Here is an 18,202-nt window from a genome sequence, read left to right as displayed (position 1 = left end):
GATGGCTCATTTTCCCTCAAAAGCCGCCAGGAGCCACCAAGTATTCTGCCAATTCACATTCGACCCTAGGGCACAATCAACAAATTCGGCCAGAACACAACTACAGCTACTATTAGAACTATTATTATTAATAAATTCCTCTTCAAATCTAACCACTTGACTTCCAATTTCAGGATTTCTCCCTTCCTCTTAGAAACGTGGTAAGTTTCCTGTGCTTCCCTTTTTCTAAGACTACATGTTTGTATAAAGCACAGCAGTACACAAATGAACCAAGCCAATAACTTCTGGATTATCTTCAAACAACAATAATATCAGTTATGCCGTCTTTCATTATTTTAGCCAGTATCAAAAACACAAAAGTTGGATTCAGTTCTTCCTCGTGAATTCCCCCGTTTGACAACACACTTTGTAGCCACGCCTACCTGAGACTACAGACAGCATATAAGCCTGACTCAGGCTTTAGCTGCCAGCCAGAGAAGGAGTCATTTCATTGGCGTTCGAGTCAGCAAAGGTATTGTCCTCACATCTCTAGCTATTGAAGTATTTTTTGTTGTTGTTTTTCTCCTTGCATTGCCTTCTCTAAAGCTACAGCCTCTCCTTTGTTTGTCCCTCCCTGGTTTGGTGTGTGAGCTAGAATCACAGACAGATTTTAGAAAATGACTCTCTCATTTTACTGATAAGGACTGATTCGTTTCACTGAGGGACGGCAGAACTAGCTTCCTGTTAGGGCATCAGTGAATAGAAATGAGGTTTCTCATGGGAGGGAATCTCTACTACCCAAAATTATTAGGAGATATTTGAGCATTTCCAACTCTGTCTCTCTGTTACCTCTGTGTAAGGCAAATATCTTATTCTTGTGGTGTTTCTGTAACCTCTTCAAACTTTCATTGATTGAATGCCTGTTCTGTTCAGTACATTGGGTTGGACACTTAAGGAATCCCAATATAAATAAAACATTCTGAAAGAAGTTTACGATCTAATAGAGGAGACAGGTACATAGCAAACTAATTCAAAGGAGCTAGAAGAATGGAGAAAATGCTGAACATGGACTAAGTCATTCAACAAAGTTTGCAAAAAGCATGAAGAGGATGGGCTGTCCTCACAGGGATCTTGCTTAGAGGCTGGCTGGACTGACAGCCGCTGGTGTTCTCTGTTGCAGAAGTCAAGATGGCCAAAGTTCCAGACCTGTTTGAAGATCTGAAGGACTGTTACAGGTAAGAAATAAGATTTATCTCTTGTGATTTAATGAGGGTTTCAAGGCCCACCAGAATCCAGCTAAGCATAACAGTGACCAGCACGAGGCCAGGCCGGCAGAGGCTATAATATATACTAGTCCTATAGTCAGAGCAGGTTCACAAAAGACCCAGAAAAACTAAGCATTCAGCATGTTAAACAGATTACATTGGCAGGGAGATCACAATTTTAGAAAAATTATTTTTGAGTGCTGCTGAGTTCTACATGAATTTCAGCATGGACTTAGACACAGCCTTGGTTGAGATCACATGCCCTGATACAAGAATAGGTTTTACTGGACTGAGAGAGAATCCATTCTCAGGAAAACTTGATCTCAGTCAGGAACAGGAAATGGCTCCACAGCAAGCCGGGCATGTGAACGCACATACACAGGCAAACCTCACTTAGGTGTAGCAGAAAGGTAAATGATCACAAAGTTAAAATCATAGAACATATTAAACTAACATGATGTTTCCATTATCTGTAGAAAATACTAACACAAACGAGGCTGTCAAATTTTGCCTGGATATTTTACTAAGTATAAATTATTAAGTATGTGTAATGAAAGCAATGTGTAACATATAGTCTATTCAGTTAAAATAAAAATAAAGTGCTTCAAAAGCCTTTCTTTTCTCTTAAGGAACTTAATATTCTTCCATGAACTTCAATTAAAATTCTTCAATTTGTTAGCCAAGTCCAATTTTTATAGATAAAGCACAGGTAAAACTCAAAGCCTGTCTTGATGACTACTAATTCCAGATTAGTAAGGTATGAATTACTCTACCTATGTGTATGTAAAGAAGTCCTTACATTTCAAAGATGACTGTAATGGCTGTGTGTATGTGTGTGACCCACAACTAACATGGTCATTAAACTGTGTTGGCCAGAGACCACAGTGACATAACAAACAGAATTACATTCTCACCATCTTATTTTGACAGTGAAAATGAAGAGTACAGTTCCTCCATTGACCATTTCTCTCTGAATCAGGTAAGCAATAACTGTAATTCTCATGGGACTGCTATTCTTACGCAGTAGTTTCTTCATCAAAAGAGAACAGAAATGGCTTGAACCTTAAATGTGTTTGTTTTACCCTCACTAGGGGTCCAGAGACCTGCCTTTCTTCGTTATGAGACCAGCTGCTTCTCTAAACTAATAGTTGATGTGCATTGGCTTGTCCCAGAACAGAGCAGAACTATCCCAAATCCCTAAGAACTAGAGTCTTCTGGCTTCATCATCCTGGCTTCAGGATGTTAGTTATGCCATCCTGACAGGCCCTACAAGCTGCTTCACCAGGGATCTGTCTCCTAACATAATGTGTTGTGGTTGTCCTCTCTGACACCAGCATTGGAAGTTAGAGAAAGTCCCCAAACATGAAGCTAAGGGAGAGGAAACAAGCCAATTGAAAGCGAGAAATCTACAGCCACTCACCAAGCTGTGTTACTGTGTTTGGAGACCACAAAAAATAGACAGTATAAGTACTGCCTGGTATGTCTTCAGTATAGGCTTTAAAAGCTGTGCCCAAAAGAGTATTTCTAAAATATTTTGAGCATTGTTAAGTAGATTTTTAACCTCCTGAGAGGGCAATAATTGGAAAGCTAACACTTGTTACAATCATTTTTAACATATTTAGTTACAACATCTCATTTTTGAGCATGCAAATAAATGAAAAAAGTCCTCCTAAGAAATCACACATCTCTTTATCCTGGAAGAAAAGGAGGAAGGACGGTAAGACAGAAGGGACAGAGGGAGGAGAGAAGGAGGGAAGCCAAATGAAACACGAGTTACCTAAGTCCAGAATGGAGATCCTTCTCACTACATCTGTTGAATACAGCACCTGTTGAATGGACTTTCATTCCCTGACCATGGACAGCCTCTCAGTCTCTGTTTTCCTTCATAACAGAAATCCTTCTATGATGTAAACTATGGCTCACTCCATGAAGAATGCATGGATCAATCTGTGTCTCTGAATATCTCTGAAACCTCTAAGACATCCAAGCTTATCTTCAAGGAGACTGTGGTGATAGTGTCAACCAATGGGAAGGTTCTGAAGAAGAGAAGGTTGAGTTTAAACCAATCCATCACTGATGATGACCTGGAGGCCATCGCCAATGACATAGAAGAAGGTAAGGGGTCGAGCACAATAATATCCTTGCTTTCAAGGTTTTTTTAATTTTTATTTTATTTTTTATTTTATTGTACTTTAGGTTCTGGGGTACATGTGCAGATCATGCAGGACTGTTGCATAGGTACACACATGGCAATGTGGTTTGCTGCCTCCATCCCCCCATCACCTACATCTGGCATTTCTCCCCATGTTATCCCTCCCCGACCTCCCACCTCCCCATCCTTCCCTTGGCTCCCACCAACAAACCCCAGTGTGTGATGCTCCCCTTCCTGTGTCCACGTGTTCTCATTGTTCAACACTCACCTGTGAGTGAGAACATGCAGTGTTTGATTTTCTGTTCTTGTGTCAATTTGCTGAGAATGATGGTTTCCAGATTCATCCATGTCCCTATAAAGGACATGAACTCATTGTTTCTTATGGCTGCATAGTATTCCATGGTGTGTATGTGCCACATTTTCCTTGTCCAGTCTATTGTCGATGGGCATTTGGGTTAGCTCCAGGTCTTTGCTATTGTAAACAGTGCTGCTATGATCATACGTGTGCATGTGTCTTTATAATAGAATGATTTATAATCCTTTGGGTATATACCCAGAAATGGGATTGCTGGGTCAAATGGAATTTCTATTTCTAGGTCCTTGAGGAATCGCCACACTGTCTTCCACAGTGGTTGAACTAGTTTACACTCCCACCAACAGTGTAAAAGTGTTCCTATTTCTCCACATCCTCTCCAGCATCTGTTGTCTCCCGATTTTTTAATGATCACCATTCTAACTGGTGTGAGGTGGTATCTCAATGTGGTTTTGATTTGCGTTTCTCTAATAATCAGTGACGATGAGCATTTTTTCATGTTTGTTGGTCTCATGTATGTCTTCTTTTGAAAAGTGTCCATTTGTATCCTTCTCCCACTTCTGGATTGGTTTGTTTGTTTTTTTCTTGTAAATCTGTTTTAATTCTTTGTAGATTCTAGACATGAGCCCTTTGTCAAATGGGTAGATTGCAAAAATTGTTTCCCATTCTATTGGTTGCTGATTCACTCTAATCATTGTTTCTTTTGCTGTACAGAAGCTCTGGAATTTAATTAGGTCCCATTTGTCTATTTTGGCTTTTGTTGCCAATGCTTTTGGTGTTTTAGTCATGAAATCCTTGCCTATGCCTATGTCCTGAATGGTTTTGCCTAGGTTTTCTTCTAGGCTTTTTGTGGTGTTAGGTCTTATGTTTAAGTCTTCAATCCATCTAAAGTTAATTTTAGTGTAAGGTGTCAGGAAGGGGTCCAGTTTCTGCTTTCTGCACATGGCTAGCCAGTTTTCCCAGCACCATTTATTAAACAGAGACTCCTTTCCCCATTGCTTGTTTTTGCCAGGTTTGTCAAAGATCAGATAGTTGTAGATGTGTGGCATTGCCTCCGAGGCCTCTGTTCTGTTCCATTGGTCTATAACTCTGTTTTTGTACCAGTACCATGCTGTTTTGATTACTGTAGTTTTGTAGTATAGTCTGAAATCAGGTGGCGTGATGCCTCTGGCTTTGTTCATTTTGCTTAGGATTGTCTTGGCTATGCATGCTCTCTTTTGGTTCCATATGATGTTTAAGGTGGTTTTTTCCAGATCTGTGAAGAAGGTCATTGGTAGCTTGATGGGGATAGCATTGAATCTATAGATTACTTTGGGCAGCATGGCCATTTTCATGATATTGATTCTTCCTAACCATGAGCATGGAATGTTTCTCCATTTGTTTGTGTCCTCTTTTATTTCCTTGAGCGGTGGTATGTAGTTCTCCTTGAAGAGGGCCTTGACATCCTTTGTTAGTTGTATTCTTAGTATTTTATTCTCTTTGTAGCAATTGTAAATGGGAGTTTGCTCATGATTTGGCTCTCTGTTAGTCTGCTATTGGTGTATAGAAATGCTTATGATTCCTGCACATTGATTTTGTATCCTGAGGCTTTGCTGAAGTTGTTTATCAGTTAAAGGAGATTTTGGGCTGAGATGATGGGGTCTTCTAAATATACAATCATGTCATCTGCAAATAGAGACAATTTGACTTCCTCCTTTCCTAATTGAATATCCTTTTGTTTTTTTCTTGCCTGATTGCTCTGGCTAGAACTTCCAAATACTATATTGAATAGGAGTGGTGACAGAGGACATCCTTGTCTAGTGCCGGATTTCAGAGGCAATGCTTCCAGTTTTTGCCGATTCAGTATGATATTGACTGTAGGTTTGTCATAAATAGCTTTTATTATTTTGAGATATGTTCCTTTGATACCTAGTTTATTGAGAGTTTTTAGCATAAAGTGCTGTTGAATTTTGAAAAGGCCTTCTTGCATCTATTGAGAGAATCATGTGGTTTTTGTCTTTGGTTCTGTTTATGTGGTGGATTACATTTATAGACTTATGTATGTTGAACCAGCCTTGCATCCCCAGAATTAAGCCTAATTGATCATGATGGATAAGATTTTTGATGTGCTGTTGCAATCGGTTTGCCAGTATTTTATTGAAGATTTTTGCATCTATGTTCATCATGGATATTGGCCTGAAGTTTTTTTTCTTGAGTTTCTACCAGGTTTTGGTATCAGTGTGATGTTGGCCTCATAAAATGATTTGGGGAGGATTCTGTCCTTTTGGATGTTTGGAATAGTTTCAGAAGGAATGGTATCAGCTCCTCTTTGTACGTCTGGTAGAATTCCACTGTGAACCTGTCTGGACCTGGACTTTTTTTGGTTGGTAGGCTATTAATTGCTGCCTCAACTTCAGCCCTTGTTATTGGTCAGTTCAAGGTTTCAACTTCCTCCTGGTTTAGGCTTGGGAGGGTGCAAGTGTCCAGGAATCTATCCATTTCTTCCAGGTATACTGGTTTATGTGCATAGAGTTGTTTGTAGTAACCTCTTATTGTAATTTGTATTTCTGTGGAGTCAGTGGTGATATCCCCTTTATCATTTTTTATTGTATCTGATCCTTCTCCCTTTTCTTTTTTATCAATCTGGATAGCAGTCTATTTCTTTGATCTTTTCCAAAAACCAGCTCCTGGATTTATTGATTTTTGAAAGATTTTTTTGTGTCTCTGTCTCCTTCAGTTCTGCTCTGATCTTAGTTATTTCTTGTCTTCTGCTAGCTTTTGAGTTTTTTTAATATTCCTCTAGCTCTTTCAATTTTCATGATAGGGTGTCGATTTTAGATCTTTGCTTGCTTCTCTGGTGGGCATCCATTGCTATAAATTTCCCTCTAGACACTGCTTTAAATGTGTCCCAGAGATCCTGGTATGTTGTGTCTTCGTTCTCACTGGTTTCAAAGAGTATCTTTATTTCTGCCTTCATTTCATTGTTTATCCATTTGACATTCAGGAGCCAGTTGTTCAGTTTCCAAGAGAAGGTTGTGCGGTTCTGAGTTAGTTTCTTAATTATGAGTTCTAATTTGATTGCACTGTGATCTGAGAGACAGTTTGTTATGATTTCCATTCCTTTGCATTTGCTGAGGAGTGATTTACTTCCAATTATGTGGTCAATTTTAGAGTAGGTGCAATGTGGTGCTGAGAAGAATGTATATTCCATGGATTTGGGGTGGAGATTTCTGTAGATGTCTATTAGGTCTGCTTGGTCCAGATCTGAGTTCAAGTCCTGGATATCCTTGTTAATTTTCTGTCTTGTTGATCCATCTAATATTGACAATGGAGTATTAAAGTCTCCCACTGTTATTGTGTGGGAGTCTAAGTCTCTTTGTAAGTCATTAAGAACTTGCTTTATGAACCTGGGTGCTCCTGTATTGGGCGTGTATATATTTAGGATCATTAGCTCTCCTTGATGCATTGATCCTTTTACCATTACATAATGTCTTTTTTTGTCACTTTTGATCTTTGTTGGTTTAAAGTCCATTTTATCAGAGACCAGGATTGCAACTCCTGCTTTTTTTTTTTTTTTTTTTTTGCTCTCCATTTGCTTGATAAATCTTCCTCCATCTCTTTATTTTGAACCTATGTGTGTCCTTGCACATGATATATGTTTCCTGAATACAGCACACAGATGGCTTTTGACTTTTTATCCAATTTGCCTGTCTGTGTCTTTTGATTGGGGCATTTAGTCCATTTACATTTAAGGTTAATATTGTTATGTGTGAATTTGAAGCTGCCATTTGGATGCTAGCTGGTTACTTTGCCCATTAGTTGACACATTTTCTTTATTGTGTGAATGGTCTTTACCATTTGGTACGTTTTTGGAGTGGCTGGTACTAGTTGTTCCTTTCCTTGCTTAGTGCTTCTTTCAGGAGCTCTTGTAAGGCAGGCCTGATGGTGATGAAATCTCTCAGCAATTGCTTGTCCATAAAGGATTTTCTTTCTCCTTCACTTATGAAGCTTAGTTTGGCTGGATGTGAAATTCTAGGTTGAAAGCTCTTTTCTTTAAGGATGTTGAATATTGGTCCCCACTATCTTCTGGATTGTAGAGTTTCTGCTGAGAGATCCGCTGTGAATCTGATGGACTTCCCTTTGTGGGTAACCTGACCTTTCTCTCTGGCTGCCCTTAGCATTTTTTCCTTCATTTCAACCCTGGTGAATCTGACAATTATGTGCCTTGGGGTTGCTCTTCTTGAAGAATATCTTTGTGGTGTTCTCTGTATTTCCTGGACTTGAATGTTGGCCTGCCTTGCTAGGTTGGGGAAGTTCTCCTGGATAATATCCTGAAGAGTGTTTTCCAGCTTGGATTCATTCTCTCCATCACATTCACGTATACCTATCAAATGTAGATTAGGTCTTTTCACATAATCCCATATTTCTTGGAGGCTTTGTTCATTTCTTTTCACTCTTTTTTCTTTATTCTTGCCTTCTAGTTTTATTTCATTGAGTTGATCTTCAGTCTCTGATATCCTTTCTTCTGCTTGATAGATTTGGCTATTGAAACTTGTGTATGTATGCTTGGCGAAGTTCTCGTGTGGTGTTTTTCAGCTTCATCAAGTCATTTATACTCTTCTCTGAGCTGTTTATCCTAGTTAGCATCTCATCTAACCTTTTTTCTAGGTTCTTAGTTTCTTTGTATTGGGTTAGAACATGTTCTTTTAACCCTGAGAAGTTTGTTATTACCCACCTTCTGAAGCCCGTTTCTGTCAATTCATCCAATTCATTTGCCATCCATCTTTGATCCCTAGCTAGTGAGGAGTTGTGATCCCTTTGAGGAGAAGAGGTGTTCCAGTTTTTGGTGTTTTCCTCCTTTTTGGGCTGGTTTCTTCCCATCTTAGTGGTTTTATCTACCTGTGGTCTTTGTAGTTGGCGACTTTCGGATAGAGTCTCTGAGTGGATGTCCTTTTTGTTGATGTTGAATCTATTTCTTTCTGCTTCTTAGTTTTCCTTCTAACAGTCAGGCCCCTCTGCTGCAGAACCACTGGAGGTCCACTCCACACCCTGCTTATCTAGGGATCGCCTGTGGGGGCCGCTGAACAGCAAGGGTTGCCACAGGTTTCTTTGTCTGCTATCCTCATCCCAGATGGGTACCCACCAGATGTCAGCCTGATCTCCCCTTTGTGCAGTGTCTCTTTGGGTATACGGGGGTCAGGGAGCTGCTTGAGGAGACAGCCAGTCCCTTATAGGAACTCAAGTGCTGTGCCGGGAGCTCTGCTGTTCCGTGCAGAGCTGCTGGGCAGGTACCTTTAAGTCTACTGCAGCTGAACTCATAATGGCCTCTTTTTCCAGGTGCTCTGTCCTAGGAAGGTCGGCTTTATTTATAAGTCCCTGTTGTGCTGCTGCCTTGTCTTTATAGATACCCTGTCCCGCCAGAGTCATCTAGTTATAGTCTGACAACAGAGGCATTGCTGAGCTGCTGCAGGCTCTGCTCAGCTGCTGTGTGAACTGCCTCAGTTGTGGTGGACTGCCTCAGTAGTGGGGGGCACCCTGTCCCCCACTGAGCTGGATGGTCCTGGGTCCAGCTGTGCTTGTTGTGAAACTCTCAATCCAGAACTTTTCAGATTGCTTGTTTTGTTGGGGTGGTACCCACCGAGCCAGATCCCCTGGCTCCCTGTCTTAGCCCCCTCCCTTTCAGTTGAATGGCTGGCTCTGTCCCCAGGCATTCCAGGCACCAGCCAAAATGGCAGCCCAGATTTGTGTGAGTCTCTGTGTGCAGATGCGGCACTGGCTGAAACCACTGTGCTGAAAACCCGTGGTACTTTTCAGCCCGGGAATCACCTGGTCTGTGGGCAGTGAAAACTTGTTTGAAAATGCGATGAGCACTCACCCTCTGTACTGCTCTCGCTGGGAACTGCACTCCAGAGCCGTTCCTATTTGGCCATCTTGGATTTCATCCGGCTTTCAAGTTTCAAGCAAATGGCAACAATAGAATACACGGGAAAATAAAACCTGGAGTCAGAATAACAAGAAAACAACCAAGCATTAGTCTGGTAACTGTATAGAAGATAAATTAATTTTTATCCTTCTCCAGGAGGGAGAGATGAGCAAGTGGCCCAAGTCTAGAATACTTGCTCATAGCCTTATTTCTTGTCCATTTCGTAGAGGTTGTGTGACTTTTAGCCTTTCAGGAGAAAGCAGTAGTAACACCACTTACAAGCTATGTTCCTCTCATACTAACTATGCCTCCTTGAGCATGTTACATAATCTGTGATTCAGTTTCCTCTACTGTAACATGGAGATAATCAGAGTCCCCCACTCATTGGATTGTTGTAAAGATTAAGAGTCTCATGCTATACAGACTGAGCTAGCTGGGCCCTCCTGACTGTTGAAAAGATTAAATGAGTCAACATTCCCTAACTTCTGGATTAGAATAATGTCTGGTACTTAGTAAGCACCCAATAAATGTTAACGATTATTATTATTACTACTACTACCTGTATGAATACTACCAGCAATACTAATTTATTAATGACTGGATTATGTCTAAACCTCACAAGAATCCTACCTTCTTATTTTACCTGAAAGGGAATTAGGCTAATTGAGATGTGCCCAACGGCACACATCTGTAAGTGAGAGAGCCTCAAATCTAATTCAGTTTTACCTGAGTATAAAAATCATGGCTTCTCTTCCATGCCTTTACTGTAGAAGCCTCTACATGAACTATAAACCCAATATTCCTGTTTTTAAGATAATACTTAAACAATAACACACGTTCACCTAGGTTTTAAAATGTAACAAAATACAAAAAAATAAAAATCACTCATATTGCCACTGAGTTTACTACTGCCAGCACTGTTTCCTTAAAGTCTTCTCTATACAAATACCCACATGTGAACAAATATGTCTAATGCTATTAAGATCACACTATTTGCAACTTTATATCCAGCTTTTCTTAACAATGTATCAAGAAAATTTTAGGGTGCCCATTTTTCACCATTATAAGCAATGCAACAATGAATATCTGTATAAATATTCATTTCCCTCACCCTTTATTTCCTTAGAATATATTTCTAGAAGTAGAATTTCCCAGTGCCATGAGGATTTGTAATGCTATTTATTTGTGCCACTTTGCAGAAAGGTGATAGATCTTTACTCTCAGTGCATATATAACGACTTTTAATGCATTCACTTTTTTCTCAGAGTATATTCATTTGAAAACATAGATGGGAAATACTGGTAGTTTTCCTGACCAATTAGAAACACCCAAACAATGAAAAATGAGAAAGTTGCACAAATAGTCTTTTTTAAAAACAACAAAACTATTGCCTGAGGAATCAAAGTTTAAAAAGAAGCACATAAGTAACAATAAGGATAATCCTAAAAAACGAATTCTGCTGCTGACTGGGTGATTTTACTTCTCTCTGCTTCCTCATCTGGATTGGAATATTCCTAATCTCCCCTCCAGAACAATGTTAACACCCTGCTTGTACTAGAGTGTGCATATCATCTGTGTTTGTACATAGACATTAATCAGAACTTGTGATCATGGTTTTAGAAATCATCAAGCCCAGGTTAGCACCTTTCAGCTTCCTGAGCAATGCAAAATACAACTTTAATAAGACCAGGAAACACCAATTCATCCTGATTGTCGCCCTCAATCATCAAAGTGTAATTCAAACCAACGATCAGCACCTCATGACTACTGCATTACAAAATCTGGATGAAGCAGGTATATTAAAATAGCACTAGACATTTCTGTCATCTTCCCCTCCTTTCATTTACTTATTTATTTATTTCAGTCTTTCTGCTTGCAAAAAACACACCTCTTCAGAGTCCTGGGTTGCACAATTATTCTAGAATAGCTTGAAGCACAGCGACCCTGCAAAAATCCCACGCCAGGGCAGAAGTTTCCACTAAATCTGGAAGTTCCACAAGGGAGAAGTTTCCTATCTTTGAGAGCGGAGAGTTGTGCACAAAGCTTGCTGATGTATTCTGCCTCCTTTGTTCTTTGAGACATTCTTACCCCCAATTTTAAAACTGAGGAAACTGACTGTCAGACATATTAAATGACTTTCTTAGATTTACCCAGAAGCCAACAAAGAACAATTGCTCTCCTTTAAAAAGTCTATTGATCAACTTCACAAGTGACACCAAACTAGGAAGGTCTTTATTATCTCTGATAACATACTCGTGAGGCAAAACCGCCAATAAGCTATAAATATGGCCTAAAGGATGAAGTTTAGTGTCCAAAACCTTTTATGACACACATGCAATTTTCATGGCAGACATGTTTTATTTTCAGGACACATCAATAGTACACATATTTTCAAAGGTCCAGAGAGGCAACCTTTCAATAAACAAGCAAGGCTTTTTCTGATTGGACGCACTTTAGCTAACACACTACATTTAGCTTTCAACTCTACATTTACAAATTATTTTGTGTTCTATTTTCCTACTCAATATTATTTCCACAATTTTCCCAGTACTGACATCATATATGTATTTGCCATTTTTAATGGCACTAGACAACTCATTCATGTTGCTGTGTTGGTCCCTTGGATTTACTCTAAATAGTTTGTTTGCACAAATCTTTGTATATATTATTGTTTTTTCTCCTATCTGGTGATTTCTTTGGAGCATATCCCAAAGAAATTTATGCCAAGATTAATGGGCATAAATAATTTGACAGTTCTTATTACGCTTTACTCTCTTAGTAAAAACTGAACTACTTTTCAGTATCACTAGCAACACATAAGTGTGTCATATGTTCCTAAACTCCTCCATGTTAGGTCAGGGTTTAGGAACATATGATACATGTTAGGTCATTGTAAACTCATGATCTAAAAAATTACAAGGTCTTGGCCGGGCGCGGTGGCTCATGCCTGTAATCCCAGCACTTTGGGAGGCCAAGGCGAGTGGATCACAAGGTCAGGAGTTCAATACCAGCCTGGCCAAGATGTTGAAACCCCATTTCTACTAAAAATACAAAAATTAGTGGGGCATGGTGGCATGCACCTGTAATCCCAGCTACTCAGGAGGCTGAGGCAAGAGAATCGCTTGAACCTGGGAGGCAGAGTTTGCAGTGAGCCGAGATTGTGCCATTGCACTCCAGCCTGGGTGACAGAGTGAGACTCCATCTCAAAAAAAAAAAAAAAAAAAAGAAAGAAAGAAAGAAAGAAATAACAAGGTCTTATCCCACTAGTGAAATTATAGGAGATTCAACACTTATTCAGCCTCCAAGAATTCATTCCATGTAGAAAATTCTAAGAACATTAACCAGGTATTTACCTGCCTGGTGAGTGTGGCAGACATTGTGAAGGATACAAAGATGTATAGAATTCCATTCCTGACTTCTAGGTATTTACACCGTAAGTGGGGACCTAACTACACACACATGCACACACACACACACACACACACACACACACACACAATCATGCACACACTATCTACAACACTTGATTTTGTACAAATACAATGAATTTACTTCCTTTTTGGTTCTTCTCTTCACCAGCGAAATTTGACATGGATGCTTATATATCATCAAAGGATGATGACAAAGATTACGTGGCTCTAAGAATCTCAAAAACTCGATTGTATGTGAGTGCCCAAGATGAAAACCAACCAGTGTTGCTGAAGGTCAGTTTCCCTTTGTCTCCACCTTACCCTCATTTACATCTCATATGTTTGTAAATAAGCCCAATAGGCAGATACCCCTAACAAGGTGACACTGTCCTCTTTCCTTCCTACCACAGCCCCCACCTGCCCACCCCACTCCCATTGATTCCAGAGGCATGCCTAGGCAGGATCTGTAAGAAAATATAATAAAGGTGGCAAAAGTAAATAAGAGATAAATTACTTTCTTTTTTCTTTTTCCTTTCCTTGCCTGACCCTGTTCACCTCCCATCCCAGGGCATCCATTTATTCCATTGATCTTTACTGACATCTATTATCTGACCTACGTGATATTAGACATTAGGACAATGTGGCCTGCCTCCAAGAAGTCAAATAAGCCAACTGAGATCGGAGAGAATTAATCACCTGCCAATGGGTACAAAGCAAAAGGCTGGGAGCCAAGTCCCAAAATGGGCCCTGCTCCTTCCATTACCCCTCTCTCTGCACTGATGCCAGCATAATTCCTCATCCCAGTCCTATCTCTACTACCACTTTCCCCCTCAAACAGACACACACACACACACACACACACACACACACACGAACTATAACCTTAAATGTTTTCTCTACTGATAAGTAGGTGACTCAATTTGAAAGTGTGTAATCCAAGACCTTCTATCCCCAACTAGAATTTATGTGCCTGCCTGTGCTTTTCTACTTGAATCAAGTGTGCCCACAGAGTAGGGCAGTAGCTTATTCATATCAATGAATAAAGGTTAGTATTATTCATTGATATCCTTTTATTTTTCAGGCATAGTGCCGACAGCTATATATACAGTGGTGCATCAAAATCTCTCATCTCATAGAACTTGGTCTTCTAGAGGATATGGAAAATAGATAACCCAAACAACTAACAAAAGAACAAGATGCAAAAAAAAAAAAAAAAAAAAAGAATAGAGTGCTAAGATAAAGTGGGAGAGTGCTATTTAGACAAAGTGGTAAGAACAATGCTCCTTGTGAGATGAGAGCTGCCAACAGGAGGGGGCAGGTCATGGTTGAGGGTTTGAGGACAGAACATTCAGAGGGGTCTGAATGTACCCAGTCCCTACAACTTCAAGATCGTAAAGGACAGTTCCAAGGATCAGAAGAAGCACTCCTGGAACTGGGGCATTGTGAGAAGGAGGAAAAATATGTAGGGACTAGTGCTTGCAGAGCTTGCATCTGGATTTCTTTTGAGGTACAATGAAAATCCATTAATGGATTTCAAACAGATAAATGCCCTGACCTCACTTATATTTCCTAAAATAGAAAACAGATCAGAAGGAAGGCAACAGAGAAAGCAGAAAGCCCAATGAGGAGGTTTAACAGCAGTCATGGGGGTGGGGTAAGGAAAAAAGGTAGAAAGAAACAGAATTACATTATATTTTGGAGACAGAACCAACAGGAGAAAAAGGAGAAACAACATTTACAGATAAGGGAAAAACTAGAAGAGGAATAGGTTTGGGAAATAAATCCTTGCTGACATCAGAAACCCCAAGGAAGCCTCAAAAGTGTATTTATTTGCTTTAGATTTTAAAAAGTAGGAAAGAAGCATCTCAGCTTGGAATTTGAAATCTATTTTTCCATAGAAGTATTGATAAATTCTACTCATACTCACAAGAAAAGTACATTTTAAGGAGAGTATATCGAAAGAGTTTAGCTACTGATATACTTATGAATTTTGCGTGTGTGTGTGTTTAACCTTCAACTGTTGACTTAAATACTGAGATAAATGTCATCTAAATACTAAACTGATATCCCAAAGGTATGATTTGTTCTCTTAAAGATCAAAATGTTTAGGGGGCTTAGAATCACCAGTGCTCAGATTTGATGCAAAATGCTGTAGGCCTGTGTTGAAGGCAGGACAGAAACAATGTTTCACTCCTACCTGCCTGGATACAGTGAGATACTAGTGTCATTGGCAAACTTCATAACTAATTTAGATCTCTCTCCAATCAAATAAGGAGATCAACTTGATAGACATGGCCACACATCTAATAGGATGTAATAAATGCTTGATGAATGAACAAATAAATGAAGAGCCTATAGCATCATGTTACAGCTGTAGTCCTACAGTGCTGTTTCTCATGAAGGTCAAATGCCAAGGGATTGAGCTTCAGTCCTTTTTCTAACATCTTGTTCTCTAACCGAATTATCTTCTTTTCTGCATAGGAGATGCCTGAAATACCCAAAACCATCACAGGTAGTGAGACTAACCTCCTCTTCTTCTGGGAAACTCAAGGAACTAAGAGCTACTTCAGATCAGTTGCCCATCCAGATTTGCTTATTGCCACAATGCAAGACAGTTTGGTATGCTTGGCAAGGGGGCCACCCTTTATCACTGACTTTCAAATACTGGAAAACCAGGCTTAGCTCTGGAGTCTACTCACTTCTGCAGTGTTGACAGTTTATATGTACCATGTACATGAAGAAGCTAAATGCTTTACTGTTAGTCATTTGCTGAGCATGTGCTGAGCCTTTGTGATTCTAAATGAATGTTTATACTTTTTGTAAGAGAGGAGCAATGTCTAGTGGAACCAACACTAACATATAATGTGATTTGCTATTTAAAGAACACCCTATACTTTGCATAGTACCAATCATTTTAATTATTATTCTTCATAATAATCTTAGGAGGATCAGAGCTACTGAATGTGGCTACCAAAAAGACTCTACCCATATTACAGATGGGCAAATTAAGGCATAAGAAAACTAAGAAATATGCGCAATAACAGTTGAAATGAGAAGCCACAGACCTAGCATTCCATTTCAGCTGTTTGCCTTCTACTTTTAAGTTGCTGATGAACTCTTAATTAAATAGCATAAGTTTCTGGGACCTCAGTTTATTGTTTTCAAAATGGAGGGAATAATAGCTAAGCCTTCCTGCCTCAACAGTTTTGTATGCTAATCAGGGAGGTCATTTTGGTAAAGTACTTCTTGAAGCTCAGCCTCAAGAATAAGGCAAAACATGAAATGTTATTTTTAAATTATTGTTTTTATACATGTATTTATAGATATATTTAAGATAATTATAACGTATTATATTTATGGGAGCTCCTTGCATCCTCCACAATAGCAGACAGTGTTTTCCAGGATGAGGAAGTTTGATTTTATTAATACAAGGCATTCTAGTCCAAGTTGTGCTTATTCCATAGTCATGAAACTCTGTATTCTAGTACTTGGGAGTCCTATAATTAGGTAATAAATGTACACTAATTACTTTGAGCAGATAATTGGTCTGATCTTTGACTCTTTTGCCTTTAAACTTGCATGGGCATTCTCGTTTCATTCAATTCCACCTGCAATCAAGTCTTACAAGCTAAAATGAGATGAACTCAACTTTGACAACCATGAGACTACTGTTATCAAAACTTTCTTTTCTGGAATGTAATCAATGTTTCTTCTAGGTGCTAAAAATTGTGATCAGACCATAGTGTTACCTTATTATCAACAATAGTGAGTTCATTGTTATCAGTCACTAACTGCATAAAGCTTGCAACAAAATTCTCTGACATAGTTATTCATTGTCTTTATCATTATTTTACTGCATGGTAATTAGGGACAAATGGTAAATGTTTACATAAATAACTGTATTTAGTGTTACTTTATAAAACCAAACCAAGATTTTATATATTTTTTCTCCTCTTTGTTAGCTGCCAGTATGCATAAATGGGATTAGAATGATAATATTTCTGGGTTTACTTAAAGCTCACATTACACATACACAACACATGTGTTCCTATCTTTATACAAACACGCATACAGAGCTACACTAAAAACAACTGATAGGCCAGGCAAGGTGGCTCAGGCCTGTAATCCCAGCACTTGAGAGACCAAGGAAAGAGGATTACTTGAGGTCAGGAGTTTGAAACCAGCCTGGGCAACATAGTAAGACCTTGTCTTTACAAAATATAAAATAAAAAAGTTAGCTGGACATGGTGGTGCACACCTGTACTCCCAGCTACTCAGGAGGCTGAGGTAGGCAGATCACTTAAGCCTGGGAGATGGATGCTTCAGCTAGCCATGGTCACACCACTGCACCCCAACCTGGACAACAGAGTGAGACCCGGTCTCAAAGAATAAATAAATAAATAAATATGTTAAAAAATATAAAAAAGAGGGCCAGGCGCGGTGGCTCAAGCCTGTAATCCCAGCACTTTGGGAGGCCGAGGCGGGTGGATCACGAGGTCAAGAGATCGAGACCAGCCTGGTCAACATGGTGAAACCCCGTCTCTACTAAAAATACAAAAAATTAGCTGGGCATGGTGGCGTGTGCCTGTAATCCCAGCTACTCAGGAGGCTGAGGCAGGAGAATTGCCTGAACCCAGGAGGCGGAGGTTGCGGTGAGCCGAGATCGTGCCATTGCACTCCAGCCTGGGTTAACAAGAGCGAAACTCCATCTCAAAAAAAAAAAAAAAAAATATATATATATATATATATATATAAAAAAGAATTTTAAAATAACTAATAGATCCAAGCATGAATGCAAGATATATTTAGTTGGAAAATCAAGGGATCTCGGAATTAGGTATGGTAGATTTGGGGAAGGAGTAGTCAAAGATGACCCTGTTTCTTGGTACTGGAGACTGGATAAGTGGCAGCATCTTAACCACATTTTTGGTAGAAATATGGAAGTCTTCTCCATTCCAGGAATAACGATGAGTAAAATTTTAGACATGTTATTTGAGCTACTAGAAGGACATTCGAGTGCAGATGTACAATGGGCAAATGACAAGATATCTGGAACTCAGAAAAATAACTGTATATAGATAGATACGGGAGACGTCAGCAGGTATGTAGCAAACAAAATCGTAAAAGTGACGTCAAAGGGAGAAAAGAAGTATACAGTGAACACTGTTGGTTGTCCATGCA

General features: G+C 39.4%; 1 protein-coding gene across 1 annotated transcript; it reads left to right on the top strand.

The window, feature by feature from the left end:
- The first annotated feature begins 461 nt into the window (after positions 1–461).
- On the top strand, positions 462–16,842 carry IL1A (interleukin 1 alpha). The gene is made up of 7 exons (XM_003942500.3): positions 462–511; positions 1,160–1,214; positions 2,175–2,223; positions 3,137–3,359; positions 11,232–11,405; positions 13,191–13,315; positions 15,503–16,842. The coding sequence occupies exons 2-7, from the start codon at positions 1,168–1,170 to the stop codon at positions 15,701–15,703; spliced, it is 819 nt and encodes a 272-aa protein (XP_003942549.1). The 5' UTR covers positions 462–511; positions 1,160–1,167; the 3' UTR covers positions 15,704–16,842.
- The last annotated feature ends 1,360 nt before the right edge of the window (positions 16,843–18,202 follow it).

Source organism: Saimiri boliviensis, chromosome 1, assembly GCF_048565385.1.
Source record: "Saimiri boliviensis isolate mSaiBol1 chromosome 1, mSaiBol1.pri, whole genome shotgun sequence".
NCBI classification, from domain to species: Eukaryota; Metazoa; Chordata; class Mammalia; order Primates; family Cebidae; genus Saimiri; species Saimiri boliviensis.
The sequence above is the reverse complement of the archived record's forward strand: the minus strand, read 5'-3'. Positions and strand labels throughout refer to the sequence as shown.

Excerpts from the sequence above, each read along its gene's own strand:
- IL1A (XM_003942500.3), top strand. The coding sequence starts at position 1,168 with ATGGCCAAAGTTCCAGACCTGTTTGAAGATCTGAAGGACTGTTACAG. Across the intron at positions 1,215-2,174 it reads GATCTGAAGGACTGTTACAG|TGAAAATGAAGAGTACAGTT; the intron begins GTAAGAAATAAG and ends TTATTTTGACAG. Across the intron at positions 11,406-13,190 it reads ACAAAATCTGGATGAAGCAG|CGAAATTTGACATGGATGCT; the intron begins GTATATTAAAAT and ends TCTCTTCACCAG.